Source organism: Stenella coeruleoalba (assembly GCF_951394435.1).
Source record: "Stenella coeruleoalba genome assembly, chromosome: 11".
Lineage (NCBI taxonomy): Eukaryota > Metazoa > Chordata > Mammalia > Artiodactyla > Delphinidae > Stenella > Stenella coeruleoalba.
In genome coordinates, this window is record NC_137157.1 from 36,119,207 (window position 1) to 36,143,616 (window position 24,410).

Consider the following 24,410-nt stretch of genomic DNA (forward strand, 5'->3'; position numbering starts at 1 on the left):
AATGGCATTTTCACAGAACTAGAACAAAAAATTGCACAATTTGTATGGAAACACAAAAGACCCCGAATAGCCAAAGCAGTCTTGAGAAAGAAAAATGGAGCTGGAGGAATCAGGCTCCTGGACTTCAAACTATACCACAAAGCTACAGTAATCAAGATAGTATGGTACTGGAACAAAAACAAAAATATAGATCAATGGAACAGGATAGAAAGCCCAGAGATAAACCTACGCACATATGGTCACCTTATCTTTGATAAAGGGGGCAAGAATATACAGTGGAGAAAAGACAGTCTCTTCAATAAGTGGTGCTGGGAAAACTAGATAGCTACATGTACAAGTATGAAATTAGAACACTGCCTAACACCATATATAAAAATAAACTCAAAATGGATTAAAGACCTAAATATAAGGCCAGACACTGTAAAACTCTCAGAGGAAAACATAGGCAGAACACTCTATGACATAAACCACAGCAAAATCTTTTTTGACCCACCTCTACAGAAATGGAAATAAAAACAAAAATAAACAAATGGGACCTAATGAAACTTAAAAGCTTTTGCACAGCAAAGGAAACCATAAAAAAGATGAAGAGACAATGGGAGAAAATATTTGCAAATAAAGCAACTGACAAAGGATTAATCTCCAAAAGATACAAGCAGCTCATGCAGCTCAATATCATAAAAACAAACAACCCTAATACAAAACTGGGCAGAAGACCTAAATAGACATTTCTCCAAAGAAGATACACAGATTGCCAACAAATACATGAAAAGATGCTTAACATCACTAATCATTAGAGAAATGGAATCAAAACTACAATGAATTATTACTTCACACCATTCAGAAATGGCATCATCAAAAAAATCTACAAACAATAAATGCTGGAGAGGGTGTAGAGAAAAGGGAACCCTCTTGCACTGTTGGTGCGAATGTAAATTGATACAGCCACTACGGAGAAGAGTATGGAGGTTTCTTAAAAAACTAAATGTAGAAGTAACATACGACCCAGCAATCCCACTTCTGGGCATATACCCTCAGAAAACCATAGTTTAAAAAGAGTCATGTACCACAATGTTCACTGCAGCACTATTTACAATAGCCAGGACTTGGAAGCAACCTAAGTGTCCATCGATAGATGAATGGATAAAGAAGATGTGGCACATATATACAATGGAATATTACTTAGCCATAAAAAGAAACAATATTCAGTTATTTGTAGTGAGGTGGATGGACCTAGAGTCCGTCATACAGAGTGAAGTAAGTCAGAAAAAGAAAAACAAATACTGTATGCTAACACATATATATGGAATCTGAAAAAAAATTTTTTAAGCGGTTCTGCTGAACCTAAGGGCAGGACAGGAATAAAGGGACACGTTAAGAATGGACTTAAGGACATGGGGTGGGGGAAGGGTAAGCTGGGACGAAGTGAGAGAGTGGCATGGACTTATACTACCAAATGTAAAATAGATGGCTAGTGGGAAGCAGCTGCATAGCACAGGGAGATCAGCTCAGTGCTTTGAGACCACCTAGAGGAGTGGGATAAGGAGGGTGGGAGGGAGACGCAAGAGGGAGGGGATATGGGGATATACATATGCATATACCTGATTCACTTTGTTATACAGCAGAAACTAACAGAACACTGTAGAGCAATTATACTCCAATAAAGATGTTTAAAAAAAGAAAAGAATAAATCAACCTCAAATATGTGAGGCCTTTTTGAACCAAAATACAGTATTTTCAATATGGGAAATTTAAAAATTGAAATAAATGTAAAAATACACATATCTAGAAGGGAAACTTGAAGAGTATAACCACGTCAGTTTACCTCACTTGAACATATAGTCACTGGAAAACCAACTAAAACTCCAGACTTAAAATGCAATTTAACAAGGCTATGATCATGTTCATATTAAAGACAAAACACAGAGGAATAATCAAGAATTGCTTGAAAATAAATAAGAAGAATGGGAAACTTGCCTTCAAATATAAAATATACTAGAAATTACAGTAAATAAAACAAATTGTTCTCGGTGTGGGTTACCGGAAGACCAAAATAAAGCCCATGACAATGACTCCAGGGTTATATACAAACTTGGCCTAGGTGTGAAGCATTCAATAAATTATTATGGGGACATTAGTTTTCATTTTGGAAAAAAAAATACCTTAATACAAAAAATAATATATCCAGGGTGGACTAAGTACCTAAAAACCAAAAATAATTCTAAAACTATTCAAAAAATGGACAATAACTTTAGAAAATATTAGCCTATGAATGGTTTTCATAGAGACACAAAATTACAGAGGTTTTAAAGGAAAGGGTCTGTGGATTTTTTATATATATATAGAGAGAGAGAGATTCAAGTTATATACAATAACGATTATCATAAGACAAGTAAAAATACAAGCAAAAACTAGGAGAAAATACCTGCAGAAAAGATGTTTGTGTTATACATGTAAGTGCGGCGGAGGGACCCATTTTCACCTTAAACCCCACAAATCAACAAGAAAAACTTCTCAATAAAGAACCAGGCAAGAAACCTGAACAATTAATTCCCAGGAAAATTACAAAGAGCTAATAAACAAAATAAACTCCACTGGTAATTACGGAAACACGGTTTTGAAGCAACATAGTTTTGAAACCATTCCATTGGACGTTTATTAATGCTGTCTGTGTAACAGCCCCAATTGAAACAATGTAATGTTAATGAAAGCAGAGACGGTCATGAAAATTATGACACATTTGTATATACATCCAGAAGTAAAAAAATCACTGGTGATTCCATACACAGGGGAAAAAGTTAAAAGGATGCTTGTATAACTACATGTTGTAACTACATATAGAAATGCTTATGAAAAAAGTGAAAATATACTAGAGGAGGGAAAAAGATGTGTAAGGAATGCAATAATAATTTTTATGCTTTATTGCTTGTTCTTCAGTACTGCTTCAATGTTTTCAACAAGATTCTATTAAGTGGTAAAAATGATCAATTAAAACAAAATGAAAGTATGCAGTAAGTGTTAGACTTTGCTCTTGCCATGTGAACAGGTAGGTAGGTACCTGCAAGCTGTCTCACCTCCTTCCAGGAATCACTAAAGGGCCAGATGAGTTGTGTATCCAGATCTCTGGTGACCCCAAGCCAATGGAATTTCACCAAAATCTCTCAGTCCCATTCACTTGATATCAGACATGGCAAGCACCTCCTGGCCCTCCTGTTTGATAGCCTCTCCTGAATTGTCTATTTTGGGAGACCAGTCTGCTTACCTGGTATCCTTTGAACACCTCCCTCCATCCTTTATACACATACATACACACATCCATGGAACTTGGCAGGAAACCCTGCCCTGAACTCTAGCCTTTTGGCCAAGTGTTACTTTCCCCCTCATTTCTACAGACCTTACTTCCACAGGCGTCTCATGCCTTGTTTTCAACGGGGATTCAAGGAATGGCTCCGCCCCATTATCAGATAGTCCCACCACTTCCACCCTGTAATCTCTGATCCTTCTAACCTCTCAAGGGTCCTCAAAAGCTGGTCCTGAACAAACAAAAAAATCTCTCATTAGAACTAGATCTATGGTGACAACTCTGCACCCCACATTCCCTCACTGCTCTATCCTCCTATATTACTTCCTTTGAAGACAGAGTTCTCGGCATCATGAGATATATAAACTTGTTGAAATTCTATGCAAATGTTTAGCTTCCTCAATCCTCACCCCCCCGTTAAAAACTCATGTGTTTGACATTGTGCTTGGTACTGGGGATAGATAGAATGGTACCACTATGTGTCACTCTGCCTCTTAAAATGAAGCTCCCAATAGGCAGCTATTGGTTGAATTATGTCTCTCCCAAAAAAGGTATGTTGAAGTTGTAACCCCCATACCTTAGAATATGTCCTTTCTTGGAAAAAGGATCACTGCAGATGTAATGTGATAACAAGGGTGGGCCCCTAATCTAATATGACTGGTATCCAGATAAGAGGATGTGAAGGCAAAGTTACACAGGGAGATTGTCATGTGATGACAAAGGCAGAGACTGGGGTCATGCAGCTGCAAGCCAAGGAACTCCAAAGAATGGCAGCAAACCACAGGAAAGAGGCAAGGAAGGATTCCCCTAAAGCTTTCAGAGGGAGCTTGCCCTGTGGACACCTTCATTGTGAACTGCTAGCCTCCGGAACTGTGCCATAATAAATTTCTATTATTTTAAACCACCTAATTTGCAGTACTTTGTTACGGAAACTAATACACAAACTAACGCTAACATAAATGTCTTTGTTTCTGAAACTTCAAGATAACAACTCTAGACACCTAATTCAAGAAGGCTGTCATAACCCAGAATTGTTTAATGACAATGATCAACATATACTTACACAATTCAAAGAATGTGGCTAATACCCATTACTAATCTTACCACTTATAGTGACAAATGGAATCTCCTCTGCTCTGATATGAATTTCATAATTCATTTATAAAAGCAACAAATATAGTCAGAACTCCTGTAGATATGGAGAGATATAATGACCAATAAGAAACTGCCACTACTTCATGAAGCTGAATATGAATGGCAATGACCATAGTACTTTAATATCAAATATGGTATTTCTATAACTTTAGACAGATAATCTTTATGTTGTAGAATATTTATTCCTAGTTTATTTATGTCTTGTTCTCTGAGGCAGATGTTGATCGAAAGCCTTCCTGGCACTTCTAGAAAAGATAATTTTTTTCCTCTTCTGACTTTTTAAATTGAAAGAGTATAGCAATTGAATTGTGGTATTGAATACTCCACTATAAAACTTAGAATAAATCTCATCTGATAGTAGTGTTTTAATCTTTAATATGCTGTTGCATCCACTATATTAATTTTAAGATATGTCTACATTTATATTCATAAGTCTATTGGCCTGTTTCGGTTCTGTTATTTGTTCTTGCTTGTTTGCTTTTTGTTTTGTTTTTTGAGTTTTGTTGTTGTCGTTATTCTTTTGTGTTTTGGTTTTATATATCATCAGACCTTTTGCTGTCAGTTTTATCTAGCTTCACAAAAATAAGTGAGAAGTGTAACTAATGCAAGAAATACCGTTTGATTAATGACTTGATAGAACTTACTTGTTCCAATGCCTTAACTTGGTTCCTTGGAGAGAAAATTCTTTAATATGGTTTTCAAATTTTTCCAAGGTTTTTGATTCAGAATGCCTATTTCTTCTTGGGCTAATGTTAATCATTTATATTTTCCCAGAAAAGTATTCATATTACTAAGACTTTCATATACATAACTTTTTGTTATTTTAAGCTTCCACACGTCTGGATGCAGGCCCTTTCTCATTCTCAGTGCTGTATCGTATATTTGAGATTTTCTATTTTGTCCATTACTTTTGCCATATATTGTTGATCTTTTAAAGAAAAAGCTCTTACATTTATTCATTACTTCCCATTATTTCTCCATATTCTACTTCATTAACATTTTCTTTTTACTTCCCTTACATTTATTAGTTTATTGTATTGCTCCTTTCCTAGCTTCTCAGATTAGATGATTACTTAGATGCTCACAGAACAAAAATGACAACTTATGATGGCAAAATCTCTATTATCCACAGAAATAATCCCATCTGTTATGTAAGATAATCAAGAATTGATTAAACCACATTACATTTATCATCTGCATTCTGAAATCTAATGCCTAATGAAATATTCAATGCTCTATTGAATTCCCTGTTTAGGTGGCAATTGGAACAGACTGACTGGGACAAATCTATAACAGTGAAAGAACAGAGCATTTTTCAGACGAGAAATCAATTGTATTTCAAATGGCAGTGGGTGGTGCAGTTAAAAGGTTGAAAGTCGACTACGTATTTATAAGATCTGACAGTGTAAATCACTGAGTGGTGGTCCATCTGCTTTGTCCCTGAGAATTTACTATACCTGAAAAGAGAAACCAACATCATAAGGCAGATCTGTCAAACCTGGTCTTAAAATTACTTGTGGGAACTACTGAATTTTAATAAATTTGATAATATGAATAAAAGGTTAAATATAAGGTTATGCAATAAATGTACTACATCTATTGCTATTAAGAGTAGAATTGTGGCTTCCCTGGTGGCGCAGTGGTTGAGAGTCCGCCTGCCGATGCAGGGGACGCGGGTTCGTGCCCCGGTCCGGGAAGATCCCACATGCCGCGGAGAGGCTGGGCCCGTGAGCCATGGCCGCTGAGCCTGCGCATCTGGAGCCTGTGCTCCGCAGCAGGAGAGGCCACAGCAGTGAGAGGCCCGCGTACCGCAAAAAAAAAAAAAAAAAAAAAAAAAAAAATCATTGAATAACTCACCTATTTTGAAACATAATTATTTATGTATCAGAATTCTGTCAACCACATGGGTTATGTAATCCTTCAAAATTATTGCCGACATTTCTTGTGGAATTTAGGCCTCTCTACTTGAGCCAACAGTTTAGTTAAAAAAACCTGTCACAGTAGTAAAATGATTTTGAAACTATAAATGGCATTATGCCATATCCCTTTTCCTACTAATAGGGGGGAAGAAACCAAATCTTGTTAATAACCGCTTCTTCAGCAAGAATTTTTCATTAGGATTTAGGGAGATGTATCTATATGCTTTCACAGTTTACATATGCATCCACAGAGTAAGTTATAAGATGCAGCTTTTAAATTACATGTAAAGTATATTCATCTAATTGAATAAATTTCTCTTCTCAGCAAAGAATAAGCCTGGTTGGACACATTTCCTTTTTCTTTCAACCCTTGCCCAACAAGTAACACCAGAAGGTAGGTAACTTTTCAACCAGTGGCTATAGATGAGAGAGAGAAAAACAAGTTCAAAGAAGAGATGTTGGTTGTTCAGCTACTTTCTCCCCTGACAATGTATGAAGAATGGGCACCAGAAGCAAACTGGCATCCCATATTGCAAGGCAAGAGTTCCCTTTGACAACATTACTTTCAGAGGCAAAAAAAAAAAAAAAAAAAAGAAAAAGAATGTTTGTGTAAATTTGTCAAACTGATAAGGTTCTTTTTCATGAAATAAAAATGCTATTCAATAATCAATACTAATCAATAATATAGGAACATCACATTATTTACATGAAGAAGACATGGGGGGAAAGCCTTTGTAGTTGTATCTAGATATATCCATTCAAATAAAGAAAAAGATGCAATCTCAAATTACTTTGGGGAAAATGATGAAGTATGAAACATAGCAGACCGGGGAAAATGATGAAGTATGAAACACATCCCATTATCAGGGGTGTGTAACCTGGAGAGGGAGTGCTCCACCTGAAGGCATCCCAGGTAAAAAAGAGAAAACTGAACACTGTGCAGGTCAACACAAAACACATGCTGACCTAATTCAGACTATAGGCCAGGAGACTGAGACCCCAGGGTTAAAGTCTAGGAAGTTAAAGAAAAGGTAAATGTACAAACAGGAAGTTAAACTGAGCTCATCTTGTCTGCTTTCCCTTAAAAATCTAGATATTTTGGTGGTTTTTTAAAAAAATTTTTTTACATCTGCACTTTTAGATTTAGCCAGTACAAAAGATTAGAGATAACCAGAACACAAAGGCACCTTAAAAATGAAGCTGACAGGGGCTTCCCTGGTGGCACAGTGGTTGAGAGTCCGCCTGCCGATGCAGGGGACACGGGTTCGTGCCCCGGTCCGGGAGGATCCCACATGCCACGGAGCGGCTGGGCCCGTGAGCCATGGCCGCTGAGCCTGCGCGTCCGGAGCCTGTGCTCCGCAACGGGAGAGGCCACAACAGTGAGAGGCCCGCGTACCGCAAAAAAAAAAAAAAAAAAAAAATGAAGCTGACAAATTAGTTTAATATTGTCAATATTACATAGCAGTCATCAGACACAAGCAGTAGACATCTTATATGCCTGGTCCCTTCCTACAGGGAACTGGTCCTCCTCCTTTCTATTCCAACCCCAGAGGCACTGTCAATGGAGGGCTCTTACAGCCCTGGACACACGGCCCAAAGTTTCATTTAAGAATCGATCCATGATCCCAGAAAGGTCAGTCAGAGATCTTTTTCCAGGATTAATATAGACACCAAGACAAGTCCTTCAGAGACTGAGTCTATATGCATAAAGGTGCATGAGTCATTTCATTAACTTAGAGTCCCACAGAGAAAGGAGTGAACCCAAAAGAAACCAAAGACACAAAATGGAGACAAATACCCGAAACATAATAAAACACTTGGATCTAATTGTGCTTTCATCTAGTCAACCCCAAGGATTTTCAGTTATGGAGGCTTAATAAATTCTCTTTTGTGTTCAAGCAAGTTTAGACTAAGTTTCTATTACTAATAAATAAAAGTGTGTCATAAATACAAGAGACAGAAAAAGGATTTCAGTTTAATTTGCATTTATCCACTCACATCTAACTGCACCCCCTGAGGCTTTCCATTCAAATAACAGAACAGATTTTTCCCCAGGGATTTTTCTAACCCAACATACACAGGCATTCTAAATTATCCCATTATCCCAATCTAATTGTCACTACCGTTGAAGGAGGGGGTGGAAAAATAAAAGAAAAACATTATCTTATTTGATAACTCCCCAGGTTTAGTACATGTTCTATATATACTTTGACACCAGCAATTCTTTAACAGAGGATAAAATCTATTATTAAAAATCAAGATATCAATTACATAGAGTATCATACATAGCAGCCTTATTTTATGAGCACAACCAAGTACTAATGATGTGAACTTTTTAAAACAAAAAGCTAAAAGCATTTAAACCAATTTTTATGTTATATGGCATAGTACTTCAAAAAAAAAAAACCTAGCCATATTATATCAATACACATGAATATCAATGATGTGGCCCAAAACAGAGATCACATATACCATCCATTTACTGATCTCAGAGGCATGATTCATGAAAAGACTATTTCAGAATATCAGCTACCATCATCTCCATTTCCAGCAGTTAAATCAATAGCCCCTCTCGCCACATGTTTCAAAGATGAACCAAACCAGAGAAAGCAACGCATACTCACAAATTATAAAGCATGTCAGCCATGTTGCTTCGGTAATACAAAGCATTTCTATAGGCGCTTTCAGCTTCAGAAATTTTGCTCTGACTCTTGAGAACATTTCCAAGGTTACCCCATGCTGCCAAAAAGAGAAAAAAGTATTCAGGCTGAGTGTCATTCCAATTATATATGACATAATATCAGGCCGTCAGGAAGTACCACAATGAGAGAAAAAACTCTCATAAAACATTTTTAAGAAAGCAAATTTATTTCCTTTGTACTCCAACATTTCATCAAACTAGGGGATTAAATACAATGAAAGCCTAAAACAAAACTATGTCTCAAAGCTGATATACACATACAGTTCATCATAAGGCCAAGAACTATGTTATCTTAAGATCACCTACAAAGACTTGAAGCTCTTTCAAATCTTGGTAGGGGTCTTCGTGGACTGAAATTATTGTATACTTACTAAACCAGAAACTGTAAGAAATCATCTTAAAATAAAGACTTCATTCAAATACAAAAATACTGATAAATGACATAGAAGAACTTGGAATAAAAAGGAAGATAACTAAGTATATCAAAGCCATAAAAAGGCTTAATAGTCATCAGAATGTATCAGTAAACACTATGCTTCTTAAAACAGTGAAGTATATATGGTTTATTCACATATAATGTTCTTTTATACGCTTCCTGTTAATAAATTCATACATGGTAAAATCAGTAACAGTGTTTTCACACATAGTCACACTTAAAAATTGACATTTTCTGTACACCCTTTACGTTTCACTCCAAATAATCATGATTTCTCAATATTAGAAGACACTCCATTAACAGCTGCCCACACAGCATGGCTCTCAAACAGACCTATCCCTCAAACTTGGGTGCTTCTCCTGTCTTCTTTCTTTCCCATAAGGAGATGGGGTGTCGGGTCCTGAAATCAGAGTCCCTCCCAACTAGAAGATGAGGATGAGAAGGCTCATGTGTGCCAAGATCTATTTATTTGGGTAATTAATAGCTGTATATGAAGAATGAAAGGGGTTTTGAGACATCGCTTTTTAATGCATAAAAATGTGTACCTCTTTCGATCCCAAATTTGCCTGTAATTTAACACTCTGTGCCTTTGTTTACTCATCTGTAATATGGGGGAGAATAATATCTCCTGGGTTTGTTGACAAGGATTAAATGAGCTTGTATACGTAGGGTGTTTAAGATGGTGCCTGCCACGTGGCAAATACTCAATAAATATTTTCACACTAAGTTTCATCTTTCACTGCAAACCAACATTCACACGCTACGAATAGGCCTTGGCACTATGAGGCCATAGAAAATTGAATCCTTATCTTTTTGAAAGATAAAAGTTAAAAAAATAAAAAGTATGAAAAACATATAGTAAAATGAATTATGATTATCTTTAAATTTAATAGGCAAAACACCCTATGTATTTTATATTCAACCCCCCCATCCCACCACCAACATAACAAAGTATGGCTCAATGGAAACTTCTAATAGCCAATGCATCCAACTGGTAATTTAAGCACCAGGAAAACATCATTATAATGCTATCCCATCTTACCCATAGTCTTTGAACACAGATGATGAAAAAAAATTATAGCAAGAAATTAGTTTGAATATTAAGGCATATTTCCAGAGAAACTGATTGACAGTTTTTCAAGTACTTATAGCCCAATTAATAGTTAATAGTCAACAAATACATAATTATGTCTAGAATATACATTTACTCATTTGGTTAGTGGTTCATTTATTAATTCATAAATGTATTTGTTTATTAAGCACCTATTTTGTGCCAGAAACATTATCGGGGGCTGGCACAACTGTACATACATACAAGTTCTCACCCACTCGCAGCTTATGTTTCAAGTGGGGAGTGGAGTGGGGATGGGAGGACCACACAATAGAAGAAATGAATTAACTTCAGGTGATAAGTGCTACAAACAATATAAAACAAAGTAAGATGGAGGGAATGAGGCTAATTTAAACAGGGATATCTTAGAAATAGGGAAATGGGTGTTATCTCTAAAAACTGAGGATAAGGAAGCAGTCTTGCAAAGACCAGCGATTCCAGGTAGGGGGAAAAGTAAGAGCAAAGAATCTAAGATGGCTTCCGCAGGGAAAGGCAGCAGAGGAGATGGTTATTTCAAAGTAAGACTACAACTTATAAATTAAAAATCATCAGTAAAGTTATCTGTGGCAAAGCCACAGCATGTTACTAAGTTTCTTTTGTCCAAACAGAAATCACTCACGTATTTATGATTAAGTCATTGCCCTAGGTAACTACAAAAAGAAGAAAATTCCCAAATTAAGTACGGATTTTTTAAACAATTTTAATTGCTTATGGATGAAAGAGGGAGTAGGGGAGAGAGGAAAGAAAGGGTAGACTTTGATGTCCTGAACTCATCTGACACTCACCAACAGGCCATTCTGTTCTTCCGTTGTACATATACAACAGGAAAACAGCTGGAGACAAGGTTACTTTGAGACCATGGTAAATGATACCAAGCAAGATCACTTCGTAATTTTACTAAACACAAAAAAGAAAAAGGGCACTGTACAACCCACAAAATACCAAACAACCCCCTCTCTTGCTAAACGAATACTTCTTTAACCAGGCATAGATAGAATTGTCCCAGCATCCGATCTCGAGGACTCCCCTGTTTCCTGAGACCCTTTCCCAAATCACCCAACCAAAATCCAAATCCAATGACAGGGCATATAATGAGATTCCTTCAGTGCAAGGAGTAGTTAAGCCAACTTCCTTACTACCAGTGTGTTCCTTCTGGTCTCTGCCTGCAAGGCACCGACATAGAGGATTTCATCACATTCAAATATGAAAACAATTCTTTTTCAAAACCCCTTCTTCCTAATTGCTCTTTAGTACTGTGTTTACCAAAAGAGAGTTTAGGTTTTTAAGTAAGAGCTGACAAGACTAAGCCTATTTAAATTTAATACTATTGATTTTTGCTTCAATGCTACCAGAACCCAATGCTAACCTAAAGATTACTTCTAAAAATATAAAGCTACCCTACAGAATATAACCTAAAATTAAAAATCCTATTAGTAGTCAACTAAATAGTAACCTTTTCACAAAAGTTGTTCATGTTTCAGTGATAAAACAAAAAGTAGGAAAAAAAACCATTGTTGACATATAAACCAGTTAAAATCTAGTTTCTACAGATATATTATAATTTAAAGGAAAATACATTAAAATAAACTATAAAAAGTACATCTTAAAAGGGCTAATGTGATGATTTCAAATCTATATAATTAACCTACAGAATTAATCACTGTAGCTTTAGGGTTTTTTTTTTTTTCCTATTACTTGACAAATTTGATCATATCAACCAAGTCAACTGTTTTATATCAGATCCATTTTTACACCCAGCTGGTCTGATGACTTGAAAGTATCTAAACCAAAACTCAAAAAATATGGAAAAATATTCCAAGGCTCACGGATGGGACAATTGAACATTATAAAGATGTCAACTCTCCCAAAATTAATCTATAAATTCTATATAATTCCAATCAATATTTTAGCATAATTTATTAACAACAAAAAAATGTATTCTAATAACCATAATAGAAGAGAAAAATGAAATTGGGTCTTTATAGCATATTCACCATATACAAAGGTAAACTCCAGATGGTTTTAAAAGATAAATGTGAAAAAGTAAAGCTAACAGAAGAATATATAGATTATCTCTGTGGAAGGGAAAGTGGCTTCTTAAAAAGACCTCCAAACAGAACTCAAAAAGGAAAACAATTGATGAATTTGAGTTATCTCAAAATGAAGGACTTCTACTTATTGAAGGACACTAGGGACATGCATTAATACACCAGGAGAAGATATTTCAAACATCTAAACAAAAAGGAACTGTACTTAGAAATAAAAAGAACTCCAAACAAAGCAATAAGAAATCCAACAGCGGGGGAAAAAAATGGGCAAAGGATATGAACAGGAATCTACAAAAGGGGAAACCAAAATAAATTCTAGAATACATTAAATAATTTTAACTAATACTCAAATTCCTTAGTAACCCAGAGAAATGCAAATTATAACAATGAGACTTGAGATTGGCAAAAATGAGAAAACTGGATAAGGCCGAATACTGGTAGGCATGTGGAATGGACCCTGTGCACTGTCGGAGGCCTTGTAGCCTGGGGAAACCACTGCCATCTGACAGATCAGCAAATGTTACTGACTACGTCATGAATAATCCCTGACCAGCAATCCCACTCCCAGAGAAATTCTAAGAGAACATTAAAAGGATGTTTAATGCAAGCCTCTTAGTGTTGGCTGATAGTAGGAAATAATCGACCTGTCCATCATGGGAGTATCATGTGAGACATAAACTTCATGGATTACTATACAGCAGTGAGGACCAGCACATTCCGTGTAAATACTGTAACATGAATGGACCTTGAAAAGCCTACGAAGATTCAAAATATCTAATGCATTCTTTTAAAAATATTAAAAATTCATTCCCACCCAAAATATCACTACATATTTTACAAGGGTACATTATAAATCTAAGGATGCAAATCAAGTACATTAGAGCCGTTACCTATGATGCAAAGGGAAATTCAAGTTAGGAATAGAGATAAAAGGGAATAAATACATAAATAAAAGAGAGCAAAGTTGTAGGGATCACCCTGAAAACTGGCTGCAAACTGAGGAATATAATTAACTTCTGCAGCTGGGTAGCAGGGGACGAAAAGGAGAATGGAGGGGAGGGGAGGATAGGAAAGAATGGACAAAAGGAAAATGAAGGTCACACTTCACATTCTTTTAAAATAGAGATGGGGTTATTCTATACCCTACTTCAGGAATAAAGGGTTTTAACATTCACTAAACTTTTTCTTGTACTACGATAATTCGAAACAGATGTTTGAGATTATCTTCAAATTTTCACTTGGTAATTATACTTTGGACCAACATAACTTAAAGATCTTGTATTTTCATTAATATTTAATGTCATTTATACTTTTTAAATTTTTAATCTCATATATTTTATTGATGCATTTATTTCACTGTAGTGACCTTTAAAACTACAGTTTGATTGGAATAAAATCCCTGAAATTCTTCCAAGAAACTGTGAGTGAAGCCTAAAAAAATGTATCTAGGTTTTCAAAGTCTATATTTTAATAGTGTGCCCAGATGAATCCAATTCACACATTAAAGCACTGTAGATAATAAAGCACTTATTGGAAGTTTTAAAAAAATGTAATCAGTTTATCCTAAAATCTCAATGTAATTTTTGAAAGTTTTTCCCAACAAACAGTATTTCAAAATATTCAGAATACTCATTTTATTCCTATTTTTGACACAGTTTATACTATAAGAAGCTGCTCTTGTTGGGGGACTACTGTCCCATTTCATGGGCTTAATGTGCACCACTACAAGCCTAGGTAGAGAAAAAGAGAAGGAAAAGGTGAAGGGAGAAGGGGAGGTGGAGAAGGAATAAAAATATATGTATATTGGGAAAATAAAAATAACAGTGCTTTCATTTATTTAAAGTTTACTATATGCTTGACAGGGTCCAGAATTTATTTAACACAAAAATAACCTTTGAGGTCCATTACTATACCCATTTCATTGATGTATGAACTGAAGTTAATTTTTTAAATTGCAAAGTTAATGACAATAGAGAACCAGATCTGTTTCCAGGCATCGAAATCTCACCCTCTCAATACTGAGTCAGAATACAAAGTAGATCACGTATTATAGTACTCAATATTTACACATATTTAATTGAGGGACTAGAGTATAATACGGAACCAAGATAAATTATCCAAATGAGTCATCCCCTCAGAACTGGTAGGGACAAAATACTCCAGAAACAACAAACTAAAGCTATCTAGTACCCATATTTCATAATGTATTTTCTATACAACAGAAAAATGAATGCCAAACAATACATTAAGTGTTTTACATTTCTTTGGGAATGGAATTTTAAATGTCACATTTTCTAGTTAATGCAATGGAAAGAGAACAGAGTCTACCTATGTAAATAAATGGTTGTTGCTCAAAGATACTGCGGATTTAGGTACATTTATCAAGGACTCCTAAGTGCCCTGAAGATGCCTTACATGTGACAAGAGATTTAAAAAGCATTGTTTAACAAGTACCTGACTTAGTTCTTAGGACTAAGCATATACGATGATTATATTAAGGAAAAGCAAACAGATGCTTCTAGGTATCACTGGATAAGCTTTAGGAAATCTCATCTGTAAAGTTATTTTATTTTCAAAAAGAAAACGAAATTTTTCTTTTAAACAAAGTCAGGAAGCAAAGAAGCAAGAATAACTCATATCTCAAGGGCCCTTCACACTGGTATTTAACTGCATCTAAAAGGTATCCACTTACTAAGAAACTTGACCTTAACTCACAAGGAAAGCTTCTCTTGTACTTCGTCCACAATCTGCCACAGTTCATTTTATGTTCTTTGAAAGGCAGAAAAACAATTAAATATTCCCATCTTGCAAAAGTTCTTCTAAAGAGAAAATCAAATGTGAGCCCCTTCTGGAAATGTTAAGTGATCTACAGCAATGAATCCCTCCAAATATTTTTCAAAGCCCTCATTCAAATACAGCAGTTCTAAGTTCATAAAGTAATTCAAACTTACTGTAAATTAACTACTGCAATTTCATAGCACTTGATATATTTCACAAAATCAATGCAGGGAGATTTGAGCAATTTTTTCAAGGATATATATATTTTTAATTAATTTTACTTATTTTATTTTTGGCTGCATTGGGTCTTTGTTGCTGCACGCGGGCTTGTCTCTGGTTGTGGCGAGGGGGGCTACTCTTTGTTGCCATGCGCAGGCTTCTCACTGCGGTGGCCTCTCTTATTGCGGAGCACGGGCTCTAGAGCACAGGCTCAGTAGTTGTAGGCGCATGGGCTTAGTTGCTCCGCGGCATGTGGGATCTTCCCGGACCAGGGATCAAACCCGTGTCCCCTGCATTGGCAGGCGGATTCTCAACCACTGCGTCACCAAGGAAGCCATTCAAGGATATTTTTACTTTACACTAAAAGTTTGGAGATATTTATATTCATTGATTATAAAAAATTTTAAATAATTTTATGATTACGGCATGCATTACTCTTTGAAAAATTAGCTAATAAGATGAATGAGGGTGGGAGGGAGATGCAAGAGGGAGGAGATATGGGGATATATGTATAGCTGATTCACTTTATTATAAAGCAGAAACTAACACACCACTGTAAAGCAATTAAACTCCAATAAAGATGTTAAAAGAAAAAGATGAATGAATCTCTTAATATTCAAATTTCAGCTACTTAACATTCAGGCATGCAGTCATGCCTCAGGGCTATCATACCAGCATTTCCATTCCATTGGTGCAGTGAACACAGCCACCAGAATCAGCAAGGACTCCATTTTTGACTTCTGCCTTCAGCTGTAATTTATTTTTACTTTAGAACTTTAATATATGTCTTTAGTCCCTATATCAACACCAAGTTCTATGTAAAGATCTGGCAAAATTGAAACATTTAATACTGTTTTAAATAAGGTGATAGGGCTTCCCTGGTGGCGCAGTGGTTGAGAGTCCGCCTGCCGATTCAGGGGACACAGGTTCATGCCCTGGTCCGGGAGGATCCCACATGCCGCGGAGCAGCTGGGCCCGTGAGCCATGGCCGCTGAGCCTGCGTGTCCGGAGCCTCTGCTCCGCAACGGGAGAGGCCACAGCGGTGAGAGGCCCGCGTATCGCAAAAAATAAAAATAAAAAAAAAATAAGGTGATAAATCCTAAATTTTGCTTCCTCCAATTCTAAGTTACTTGTTTGAAATCAGAATGCTACCCCCCAAAAAAGGTTTAAACATTGAAATTTGCCAGTTATCTAAGCCAGGCCAGCAGCAAAAGGAAATAAATACAGGAGTGCCTAGTGTACCTGTACTGGATGAGGAAACTGTGCCTCAGAGAAAGTGACACTTAAAAGCTAACCGAGCTAAAAGTTATGTCTGCTTGGTTCCAAAATCCTTGTTTTAATCACTATGGAACACTTGGACTTCAGATGTGTTCCAAAAATGGTGTTACTAAAGATATAAGTTAAATAAATGTCATTTTAAAATATAAAGGATAATTACGTTAAAATTTCTAATCTCAGTGAAAAGGGAAGAGAAAGAAAGTAGAAGGAGGGGAAAAAAGAGCCACTCAACTGCATGAAACTTAAAATTAATGTGAATGTGGTTTTTTTTCCCTTGTTAACCAGAATGATTTCTCATTCTATCCATTAACAAACGTTGTAAGGGAGTCAACATTTGTAGCCTGGGCTTTTTACTAATTGTATGATAGTGACTCCAGGGAAATATGAGCCCTTATAAGCCTACAAGAATTTATTTTTCCTGGTAATTATACCTTGGATTATTATAGAAACGAACATAAAGTGGGTAAAAAAAAAAAACTGCCTGGCTAAAATGTTAAGTGGAAAAAGTACACATAATTTAAAGATTATGATTCATATGATACCGGAATACACATACTATACACTTTTACACTCTAATTAGAGCAATTTTATAATATGCAATTATTTCTCATTTCCCTACCTTTGGTTACTTCACACGGACCTGAAAATAAGTTTATTCCTAATAAGGGAAAAAAGTATTAAAAATGAAAAGATAAAATTTAGTATTCCACTGATATGTTAACATTGTCTTCACAGCATTGTTAGTCACTACGCTATCTATGTGCATATTGTAATATCCACATATACAGTTCAGTGCAGGTTTTTTGGTTTTAACATATCTAGGGTTATTCCTTAGCGTTTTACCATCTGCAATCTCTACTGTATTCTGACTAACTATGAGCCACCCCCAGGTCCACAGTTCAGTGTCTGCTATCAGTACCACACATGGTCTGTGAAGCTGGGTCTCACCTGTGGAAGCCTTCACTCTTTCATTTCCCAACTGTGCTCAAAATTTTTCCCATTGCCTCTCCATCAAAAGAAAACAAATCTCTTTATGTTCCTATCTGATAGCAATGTGCTCTCTGTGAAGTTTCTGATTAACTAACCCACAGCATTATACATGAAGACAGCAAATACAATTGTATTTGCAAATATAATGACTGGACAAGGAAGAATTTAGAATCATCTGAGCTTTGAGGCTCTCCTCAAATCTTACCAACAGACCCTTTTTTTGGCCTATTACACTGTCAATCTAAAACACTTGGTGAATATATAACTGGTATAGAGTGACCCTATTTATACAAAAGACATACCAATTCAGTAAAGACTCATCAGAAATTCCTCACATCTGGCTGATCTCTTAGCCTATGAGGCTGTTCAATCACTACCATAGGTTGACTGTAAATTCTACAGAGTAGTTGAGTTACTTCTGATTTCATATAAGGAACATAATAGAACCAAAGAATCTCTTAGAGTTTGTCTCCGACATATTTGGTATCATTTGAGTCTGGTTCAGCTCTAAAAGACGAACAACCTTTAGAAAGGGCAAGAGTTCAGGAATTCTAAACAACTCCAGGGGGAAAACAGAGAAGTGATTTTTTTTTTCTTTAGCTCTCTCTTTTGTTCCTTTACACTCCAATCTCATAATCTACTTTATCTCACAGTGAATCCTGTCATCATTTGGATGGGTCCCTGCCATCGAACGGCCCCAGGTTAGTTTCCTATTATGTGTCACTAAAAGGAAATTTGATGTGGAGACATAAACCAAAATATCCCAAACCTAAGGTTTTAGTTCTAATTCTGTTAACAATTAGATTTGGGTACACTGAAGTAAATTACTGGACTCTCCTATTTCTTATTAACAGTAGTAAGTAAACATGTAATATGGGCCAAACCCTGGGCTAGGGTGCTACACACACTCTGTCCCACACAGTGGTATTGCTATACTCACTATACAGATCAGCCACTTGACACTCTAAGGATGATAATAACAGCTATTCATGGTCTGAGTTAGGATTAGGACCCCGATCTACCTTACTGCAAAATCTGTCCTACTTACCATGCCTTTTCTCCCTAAGCATTCTACCCCTCCTTTAGTTTCTCATCTGTAAAACAGGTGTAACAATGCTTGCCCAAGTTAAACTCCAGCATCACTGAGACAATAAGAAAATAGAACTCTGCAAAGTACATTACTATGGAAAAGGAATAATATGTCATTAATAGATCATCCTCCATAAAAAGCATAACAAGTTAGATACACCCTTTAACAGCGTATCTCCTGTATTTAGAATCTATGGTCATGCTACTGAGGATTTCATTGCCAAGCAAATCCAGGCCAAGAAAAACAAATCTCAAAGCAACATTAAATACTCTCAAAGCCAGTTTTAAGAAGAGAAAAATAATAAAAATCAAAGATTACATTTTATTAAAAATAAATCAGTTCCTAAGATAAACATGCAGTATATCTCAAACATCCATCAGGACACCATGTTATACGCTATATTACATTAATATATTCAATATATTAATTTTTTTAAATTTATTTTTTGGCTGTGCTGGGTCTTCATTGCTGCTCGCGGGCTTTCTCTAGTTATGGCGAGCGGGGGCTACTCTTCATTGCGGTGCACGGGCTTCTCATTGCGGTGGCTTCTCTTGTTGTGGAGCACAGGCTCTAGGCGCACGGGCTTCAGTAGTTGCAGCGCGCAGGCTCAGTAGTTGTGGCACACGGGCTTAGTTGCTCCTCGGCATGTGGGATCTTCCCAGACCAGGGATCGAACCTGTATCCCCTGCATTGGCAGGCAGATTCTTTTTTTTTTAATACCAGCAAAGCAAAAGCAAGTTTATTTGGGAGCAGAAAACAACTGCAATTCGAGACACACAACTATAGCAAACCACATGCGAGTCCAGCAAAGAAAGGAGAGGAAACTTTTTGTTGAGGAGAAGGGAAAGTTGGGAGGGGCTGTTATAAACAAAAAGTCCACTATAGCAGGGGTCCCCAACCCCCGGGCCACGGACTGGTACTGGTCCGTGAGGCAGGCAAATTCTTAACCACTGCACCACCAGGGAAGTCCAATATATTAATTTTTAACAGTCACTCTTAACTCAGCACCTAGTGCTGAACATGGAAAAAGTAGAGTTAATAACTAGAGAAAACAGCATTTCAAAAAGTGAAAAATGATCAGTAAGAACAAGTATCAAGAATAAAATATTTATGTGAGTAGAAAAATATTTACTTACGAATGCTAATGAGAAGAAAAATTAGCTATTAAATAAATTTTTAAAAATATCAACTACCTTTCTATATGCACAAATCTTGGGCAACTATTATTTTAATGTATTTTCTTCTGTACTTTCAGCTAACTACGAACAACAGAAAAAAAGAGGGAGGTTAATTTTCTTTGCCTTTTTTGCTGCTACAGGACAAATAGATAAGGGTTCTTCAAAGGCTGTGCAGCCAGTACTTGCATGAGGCATTTTTGCATCACTTGAGAAACAATATTGAAACAAAGGATGATGTTACTCATTTAACAGCCTTAAACGTACAACTCAGAAAGTCTACTTCCAAACAGCAGAAGGAAGCTAGTACATAGAGGGGTAAAATAAACAGGAAGAACCAGAAGGGTGAATGCACTAAAATGACATTCTCACATCAGTTGAACACTATGAGAAAGAGAAGGGCTGGCCCACTTTCTTGAAGCTCTAATCTTAACTGGACTGGATCCCAACAGGGAATTTTCAGAGGCCATTAAAGACTCTTTTACACCAAACACATCTACTGGATACATATTAGTGTTTAATAAATATTACCAACTAGAAATTATGACTAGATATGTGGTTTCAGAGGCATAAACCCCTATATTCCATCCATGAGTCCTAAGTGGTGTTGACGTTCAGAGGATTTACATTTTAGGTTGATTAAAACCCACAGAGAAGCTGTATTTCCCTATGAAATCATCAGGATCGGGGTTAGGATATACTTCTTTAAGTCTAAACTTTTAACTTAAAAACCTCAAAAGTAAATATCTACTCCAGGCTCAATTTAGACATGAGCTGGGAACCAACAGCCATGATCAAAGCAAGGCAGGTTTCTGATCAAAGTACCACTTAAGACTCTTGGTTCTAGAATCGCACCACAGAGCCCAAATGTATGGCACAGAAAGAACTTTAGTGACTGTATCACCTGCCCGAAAAAACTTTCTCAAAATCATTGTCCTATACTGTAAAAGCAAAAGAGATTTTTAAAATCTTGTGCCACTGCTTCCTAATAATAGAATTGCAAGAGCAAAAGTAATTTCAAATAGTGATTGGAGATAAGAAAAACACACAACACATGGATTTGGACAATAGCATTAATTAATATGCTCATGCTTTGTTTATGTAAACCCAGAAACTTATCTCTACTTGAAAATTGTTTTCAACACTCACATGAATATGGACAACAGCATTCAGTTTTAACCACTAGAGTGAACACGACTTGAAGCTGTCCTTGGGAAATATTCAGATAATATGAAAACAGACTAAGTAGAGAAATGAGGTATTCTATACCAGTTTTGCAAACCACCAAAGCTTATTTGTAAAACTCAAAAAGAATAAGCCGGGCTTCCCTGGTGGCGCAGTGGTTGAGGGTCCACCTGCCGATGCAGGGGACACGGGTTCGTGCCCTGGTCCGGGAAGATCCCACATGCCAAAAAGTGGCTGGGCCCGGTGAGCCATGGCCACTGAGCCTGCGCTCCGCAGCAGGAGAGGCCACAACAGTGAGAGGCCCGAGTACCGCAAAAAAAAAAAAAAAAGAATAAGCCAATTGATAAAGTAAAACCAGATATTATCTCAACATATCTCAGACCTCCTGCTCCTTCCTGGTAGTCTCGTGATACATAATTTGAGAAATTTACTCTCTTTTCCCGAGGAAAGAAAAGAGAGGAAGAGAAGAAAGAAAGTTTATCGCATTTCTTTATTATACAAACTCCCAGTTGTAATATGCAGAGCCCCAAACATTACAAGACTACAAGTTTCCTCTGCCATCCAGGGAAAGAATTGAAAAAAAAGTTCTTTGACACCTCAGTTATCTGTTCTTGTCAAAATTTGACTCTCAGCTATTGTATTGCATATCTAATCCAGTTCCTTCTTTCTAAACTTCCAATTCCTAGAGAGAAAGTTCTCCCAATTAAAATGTATGCCTACACTACTCCCAAAAAAGATGTTAATGTTTTAATATAATACCCCATGGTGTTTTACATAGAGAAACTGAATTATGCTGTTTAAGGTGACTGAATAAATGTTCAGAGCAGCTAACATCATTGGGATTTCGACTCCTAAATACAAGACACAACAAAGCCCCTGACAGAGTCCAGCCCTCGAGCAAGGTTTTTTGTTTGTTTGTTTGTGCTTGTTTCTCTCTACTATTTAATCAAGTTGGATTGTAGTGTCTTGCTTGGTAAATAATATTATCATTTTTAAATCATATCTTTTAGCGTTTGGTCCTTATATTTTAGTAAGCACATATATGTTTCCACTAGATCCCCCTGGATGGTAATATTCCTATTTTTAAATTAGAAATAAATTTAACACTAAACTAAAAACTAAAACTAAACGGAGGAGAGATTTCTAATTTAACACCCATATGCATTAAAAATAGGGCTCACACTTTGTTTCTCCCATAGAGTTATATATAAACAGTCTTCTACATCCAAGTCTTTTTCAATAATTATATGACTTGGAACATCTCAGATTTTTCCATAATCCCTTAAGACTTAACTGGAATTTTCTTTTACTTCCACCATCACCAGTAATAGGTGTGCACGTGTAATAAGGGTAAAACTAAAAAACATGTGTGTTTGTCTTCTTGAAAATCTTCTGTATCTGTGACATTATCTGCAAGTTTATATTACAGCAGAAAACAAATATACATTACCCTTCTGTGTTTTATAAGGGTCAAATACCTGTAACTTGATTTTGCTTAAGACAGTGCTCTAATACACTTTTTAGCTTACTTGGGCAACTTGGTTCTCTTGCGGAAGGAGAATTTAAAATTTCAAAACTAACTTCTATGTCATAAACAACAACTCTATTCTCAAATTCTAACTTCTAACGTAGCTAACCCATTCCTTAATAGATGCTAGACTGAAGGATATTTCTTGGGTGTTTCTCTTTCCGACAGTACAGTGAAACTCGATGTTCAGAGATTGCCTCCTAGCACAGAACACATGCTAGACAGAAATTACAAAGTATTTGTTCATGAATGTATTAATTGATGGGAAAGTAAGGGCAATCCCTAAGCTTAGAGACTGCTTGAAAGCAGGAATCCAGAAGGTTAAACAGTTCCGAAGATGGTACTCACCTTGTGTACATCTGTGAAACTAAGAGGAAAAGGGCTTAGGGTTTAGTCGGCTTCAAAAGGAAGGTCAAATTGGAGAAGCCGAACAAACTCAAACCCCCTGAAGGGAAGTGCCAGTCTCACCCAGGGACACGGGTGAAAAATAAATTTAGAAGAATATAAATTTGATAAAACATTATAAGTAATTTTGGGGCTTATTCCAGGAATGCAAAGTAGGTTCAACATTAGAAAATCTATTAACATAAATAGATTGAGTGGAGAATATCATTATCAACATTAATTCCTAAAAAGAAATTTTAGACTAGAAATAAGAGGAAAACTCTACTGATAAAAGCTGCCTACTGAAAAACCTATAAAATATACATAATTAATGGTGAAATATTTAAAACATTCTTTCTTAAACAAGAATAAGACAAAAATCCTGCTGTCATCACTCTTGTTTGAGATTGTAATGGGGGTTCTAGCATAAAATAAGAGAACACAAATGAAAGAAACAAAACTGTGAAATAAGAAGAGGTATGGGGGAGGTTCTGATAATAGCTTTCTCTTAATCTGCAAAATGCATGTTTTAGTAGCATCCTTTAAGTAGTTCAAATATGAGGTATGTGTATATATTTCTCAATGAATGAAATATTTCATATATGTTTAATTAAAAAAAAAAAAGGCAAAGCGGGCTTCCCTGGTGGCGCAGTGGTTGAGAGTCTGCCTGCCTGCCGATGCAGGGGACACGGGTTCGTGCCCCGGTCCGGGAAGATCCCACATGCCGCAGAGCGGCTGGGCCCGTGAGCCATGGCCGCTGAGCCTGCGCGTCCAGAGCCTGTGCTCCACAACGGGAGAGGCCACAACAGTGAGAGGCCCGCGTACCGCAAAAAAAAAAAAAAAAAAAGCAAAGAAATGTTAGAGCATTTTAAGAATCAAATACAAAACTAATACAGAAATCAGAATAAAGTAACTTTACACTTATTTTAATTATATGTGAGTTTCAGTTCCTTTGAAATATAACCACTGGTAAATATATTCAATCTAAGGCAACACTAATTTTAGGTTTGAGGGTTTTCAAAAACCCATAAAGATTCTAAAAGTTCTGTTACGGATAATCCCAAAGAAACAGCAGTACGTCACCTACTTCACTGGTAAAACACCGTAGGACC

The 24,410-nt window shown here is 36.4% G+C and overlaps 1 protein-coding gene across 8 annotated transcripts in view; it reads right to left on the minus strand.

Annotated features, from left to right (window-relative positions):
* Positions 1-24,410, minus strand: part of TMTC2 (transmembrane O-mannosyltransferase targeting cadherins 2) — an 859,721-nt gene that overhangs the window by 623,971 nt on the left and 211,340 nt on the right. For all 8 annotated transcript variants that reach the window (XR_013830420.1, XR_013830421.1, XR_013830422.1 and 5 more), the window contains one exon: positions 9,000-9,114. Coding sequence is in view for 5 of the 8 variants with exons in the window: in XM_079936321.1 (XP_079792447.1) it covers positions 9,000-9,114 (115 nt within the window). In the remaining 3 variants the exon portion in view is untranslated. The remainder of the gene's footprint in view (positions 1-8,999; positions 9,115-24,410) is intronic.